Below are 5,919 nucleotides of genomic sequence, written 5' to 3' on the forward strand. Positions count from 1 at the left end.
AATGAAATATTTATAAAAATAAAATTACAGTTGAACTGCTGGGTAAAGGCATGTGAAGTGCAGAAAACCAAACTTCATGCTAGAAATGTCAGATAAGCAATGTCAAGTCAAGTCGAGTAGAGTTGAGTTGAGTTGAGTTGAATAAGTGTACAGCATGTTTACATACTAGTTTATACAATGTGGTTGTACACTATATATAGAGTAGAGAGGAGTATGTAAGAGAATACACAAGAAAGTATCTGTACAAATTTATAGGCAAAATATTTCTATATGATGATGTTCAAAGTGCTTGTATAAAATATTTTATGATGCATAAGTGTGTATATACGTACTTGCAATAAGGCGATCACCAACTGTATTGGACCGCAGCGTACAACAACTGTGCCGATCGTTGTAGCGCGCATGCCTTGATACACGCCACCATTACCAGTTGTTGGACCAATGCTTGTACTATCGCCGTCTAATGTGACATTTGTTGCACTAGGAAAATCAAATCCGCCGCCAATACTGCCAGCTGCCATACTGCTGCTGGCAGCCACTAATAAACCACTTGGAGTTGGTGATACTGATGATGACATCGTTTGGTAATTAAAATTTTCATGTTGGCGTGAGGGAGTATTTGAGATATTTGAACCAGAATAAAGCGAAGACATCGATGAGTCCAATGGTCTATGACGTTCCATTTTGTGGCTTATTTCTAACGGTAGTCGTGTGCGCTATTAGCGTGTCTCGCATATAATAAGGCAAATAACGAAATTAAGAATATCTGCTGTTATTGTATTGTGTAGGTGTCGAAGTATTTCTCATGCAATCCTGTTGTTAATTGGTACTTTAATTATTAACAATTTTAACTATTTGACATTAAAGCTTAGATATTTTTAATGCGTTTACACTTTAATTGATGTGATATTTTAAATAAATTAAATTATTTCGTTTCGTTTTGTTGATCAAAAATTCGTTGTAAATTTTATTTTCTAATTTCGTTTAATTAATTTTATACAATTAATAATTAAATATAAATTAAATAGGGAAAAAAACTTCGTTATTTGGCAAATTTAATTTGACAAAAATAAACACGTAAAATAAATAAATTTCTAGTTTCGTTTTTTCAAATGCTCGCGACTTCACCGTTTCTGAACGTCTGTGCTTGAACGCTCCAACTGCCAACTGAAACGCTCCTCACATGCGATCACTGCTGCGAATATCGTAAAATAATAATAATAATAAAATTAAAAGTAAAAATTGCTATGACTTCATACTATGTTTCAATATTGTTTTCATTTGCTTTTATAAATGTATTGTTTTTTTTCGCTAGATTCGCTAGATTCGCTAGTTTCGTGTGATTTTTGATTTTTGCGTTTATTTTTCGTTAAGAAATTTCAATCGGTCCGCCACTAATAGTGCTCTGGTCCGCTCATTCTATGCTCTATTCTAGTCTATTTTTATCAAGAAATAGCAAAATTACGATTACAAAACACAAATAAAAACATGCCCAGTTGTTGCAAATTTATGTTTAAAAAAAAATTATTTTCAAAATTATGTATTCGGTATTTAAAATAAGCTTTATATAAGGCAGTTTATGTATCAGTATTACTCAAGTATATTTTTTATTTATTTTACAGTAATAAAATTTAAATTAAACAAACTTTATTTCCTTTTAATTTGATCTCGTTTCTCTACTATAAAACATTATAAGACATTTTATAGAAAAATCATTGAAACACAAATCTGCGTTGAAATCTGCTGTGATTGTGCGAGCCTCGTCATTTGAAATAATCATATGTGCGATCACTGATCGTTGACGCCGTCACAATTCGCGCATCTCATAGTTACGCTTGATTTTTTCTCCTTCAGTGAGTTTAACATCAGACCGCGTTCTTCACAATTATTTCTTGTGCTTTTCAATTCCCATTTCCACAAATATACTTTACTGATTTCTATTAGTTTTTTTTTTGTCAGTATCTTTCCATTTGCTGTTTGTGTAAATATAAATTGAATTCAATTGCAAAATTCTCAAGAGAAATGCACATTAAATATTGCCTTAAGAAAAATTAGGTAATAAGTTTTAGTACTTCTATCTATAAACATACTTAAATTATATAAACATTCATTGTAACATGGAACGTTTCCTCATTGCTTCTATTATTGTATATATTACAATATTTTCCACTTTATTTAGCGCAACGAAATCTTACAATTACAAGGCTTTTAGTTAAAATGGAACAATTTTGTGTAAATAATCAAAAAAAAAAATATCTTAAAAATTTTAGAAAATAATTGATAGAGAAACATTTTTAATCGAAATGGATATTGTAAATCTTAATTATTTCATTTATTTATTTATATATTTTTGCCAGATTCCCGAATGTGATAATCCAACCTGCGTGAGCTTTTCAACCAGATTAGTGTTACTGATAAAATATTATCTCTTGTGAGAAGACTTTTAATCAAATTTTCTGAAAGTATTCGGTTTTAGTCTGGCCCAAGAGCAAAATCCTCATCCTAAAGCATGCTATACTAATGTTGGAGGAATTTGCATTAAGCATCTAAGATTAAGAAATCCTGAACGAAAGCTGTTTTGGTCTTTATCTGTAAGGTTAGTCAAAATTATTTACATATTTTTCGTCATTATATTTCTCAACCCAAGCTGCGTTATCATTTTAACAAAATGTATCTATTTAAAGTAGCATATCCTCATCTCTGTTTGGATGTGGACTTTTAACCATCTTATTAATGGTAACCAACGTCACAATTGCAGGATCCTTCAACAGGATTCTATTATTTGCTTGATATTCTGTTAATATCATCTGTAATTGGAATTAATTGGGACTTGTGATCATATTAATTGTGAGTATCCGATTTTACTCTGAGAGAGGTGGAGGATATTGATGCGAGAGCACCAGTTAATACTTAAAAACTTACTTAAAAAACTGAATAGCTTATATAGGTATAACATATATACAGTTACGATTAGTTGTATACAGCAATACAAAGCATTCTTTGTGATAACTATATCTTGCTCCATTGAGATCGTAATTTCATGAATTTCTATTCTAGTCTATTCTACTCTACGTAACTTTCAAGGGTTTCTTAGCTTTGTTATACTTCTTTTTAACCAAATTTAAGGAGAGAAAGACATGAAAAGTTGTTCTGTTTATGAATAACTCCTTGTACTTTTTAGCAGAAGATAATATTGTATATCCTAGTTCAGATTTATGCTCAAATAATACAAAACTTTTTAAATTATTTTTAAAAAAAATGTGCATTATTGTAACCAATATTTCGAAATACCCTGATTATGACTATAGGCTATAGTGAAAATATTGGTGAACATAAAATGTAATTGAAAAAAATAATTTACAAAATGTATTATTTGAACAATCGATCAATTAGCCCGTTTCAAAAATAAATATTATTATTTTTAATAAATTATCACTTTTATCATAATTTTATTTTTATTGAATTATTATTTTTATTATATTATTCTTTTTGTTATATTATCATTTTTATTATATCATTATTTTTATTATATTATTTATTTTATTATTTATCATATTTTTTTTTTATTAAATTATTATTTTTATTATATTATTATATTTATAATTTTATTATAATCATATTTTTATTAATTATTTATTATTTTATTTATTTTATTATTTACATATTTTTTATTTTTATTAAATTATTATTTTTATTATATATGATTATTGACATCGCAGATGTGTCTAATATATTATTGTTATTATCATTTTTTGTTTTACTGTTATTTTATTATATTATTATTCTTATTTTTTTATTATTATTTTTTTATATTATTATTATAAAAATAAAATAAGTAATTTTTTATCCAATAATTTTTTTTATACATTATAATTATTATATAACACATAATAATATATTTTATTTTAACAAAATAAAATAATATAAAGTTTATTTGACCGTCGAAAAATCGCTAGTTATATTAATCAGAACTAGCAAAAAATTCTTTTCCAAAAAAGATAATCTTTTTCATTAAAAACTTCCTTTAAAAAATTTGTTTTTATACTCAATAATTCGAGATATTTGTTAAACAGCACCTTAGTTGAACAAAAATATTTATTATTTTATAACTATTTTATGATTATTTTTTTAGGTTTTTTAATATTAATTTTTTTTTAATATTATTTTAATATTATTATTTAAATTATTTTTGTAATTACTATGTTCAAGAAATACCTTCTATTGAAAACAAAATTTTATATTAAGAATATATTTACTTTCGTCAAAACTCTCAAAAATCAATTATTTAAATAAAATTATAATTTCTTTCCTCGATATTACACAAAATTGTTTTTACAGCAAACCTAATTAGGTGTCAAAATTAATCTTTATAAAAATTAAAAACTTAATATATTAATAATTTTCTTAATTAACATATATTTATTACATGTTCATTTCATTCATTTCGTTTATATAGGACTTTGAGATATAATTAATAATAATTTCAATTGACATTGAATTTGTTTTTATCATTTTCTATTGCAAAATTATGCTAATTAGCAACGCTGACGTTTCAATTATTTATTATAGCAGCCAGGCAGGCCTTAGTTATTCATACGAACACACGGTATATTATCCAAAGCAGCATTTGGATTTAAAAAAATAAAAAGTTTTATATAAAAATAAAATCTAATAAAATAGCACGCGCAATAAATATTCTTTTATTGTTTTATATAATATTTATTTTTAAACAAATTTTTCGAATTTATTACTTAATAAATTAATTTATAGAATGAATTTTTTTCTAAATAATTTACAACAACAAAAACGAAATAATTAATTTAGTGGGGTAGAAAGGTCAAAGGGTTTAAATAAAAAATAAATTTTTTTTATCATTTTTTAATAAATTTACGCACTGTTAGGATTTTTAAAAAACTGCACATATTAAGTGAAACACAATAACGAAGGATTAGCAACAATAATTTACTATTTACAATTATATAAAGTACACAATTTCTTATTTATTTTTATTTCTTTTTTTTTCTTGACTTAATTTTAAATAAATTTCTTAAGAAAATTTATTTCTTTTGTGCAAATCACGACAATTCAGAAAACACGCTCTGCACACACACGATACACTGACGAGACTGAATTGCGATGGAGGAACAAACAACAGACACGACGATCACTTGTACCGCCGTCGTACATGGCGCAAAAACAATAAAAGCAAACCTAAACAAACAAACAAATACAATAACAAAAACAACAGCAACAGCAAGAAAAAAAGCAAAAAGCTTGGAGGGCATAAACCAACTTAACTGGGCTATGCACAAATTTTAATGGTTAGCTGCAATGTGGCGCGGCGCATCAACAGTGATCAGCATCAGCGGCAGTGAAGGTGACGCTTTATTCTGGTTTCGCTTAACATGGTAAATGATTTCAACAGCATTAGAAAATGAAAAAGAAGAAGAAGACACAATGTTAACAGTGCCAGAAATTGTGGCAAAATTTTGTAAACAAATGTTAACAGAAGCCAATCTGTTAACAAACTGTTAACAAAAGGCGGAAGAATTATTAGCAATGTTGTAGTTGTATGGGGGAGAGATTTGAGAGCTTTGAGTGTGCAATAAAAATGTATGTAAAGTTTTAAGAAAATAAATAAACGAACAGTGCCACTGTGCGATAACTTAACAGTTGCTGTTAGCTAACATGATCACTTGAGTATTATTGCAGATAGTTTGTTGTATCTATGTGTAGTCGTATCTGTTGGCATATTAAAGCTTAACAATTCGCTCATAAAAAAATAAAAATAAATAAAAAGAAAAATTATAAATAACCGGCAAGTGAAGTGCTCTCAAATCAACAAAAATATTCGTGCTTATTTGAAGCTTATATTTTATTCTTTGTTATTGTTTTTGTTACTAGTGCCGGTTGTTGTGA

At 26.7% G+C, this 5,919-nt stretch overlaps 1 protein-coding gene across 1 annotated transcript; it reads right to left on the reverse strand.

Moving 5' to 3' along the window:
- Positions 1 to 332: 332 nt before the first annotated feature.
- On the reverse strand, positions 333 to 5,131 carry LOC119664931 (the record flags this gene model as incomplete). The annotated part of the gene is made up of 2 exons (XM_038074273.1): positions 4,896 to 5,131; positions 333 to 813 (listed from the first exon to the last, which is right to left on the reverse strand). A coding segment is annotated over exon 2 (351 nt), but the record flags the coding sequence as incomplete, so codon positions are not given.
- Between the last annotated feature and the right edge of the window lie 788 nt (positions 5,132 to 5,919).

Source organism: Teleopsis dalmanni, unplaced genomic scaffold, assembly GCF_002237135.1.
Source record: "Teleopsis dalmanni isolate 2A unplaced genomic scaffold, ASM223713v2 unscaffolded_contig_2967, whole genome shotgun sequence".
NCBI lineage: Eukaryota > Metazoa > Arthropoda > Insecta > Diptera > Diopsidae > Teleopsis > Teleopsis dalmanni.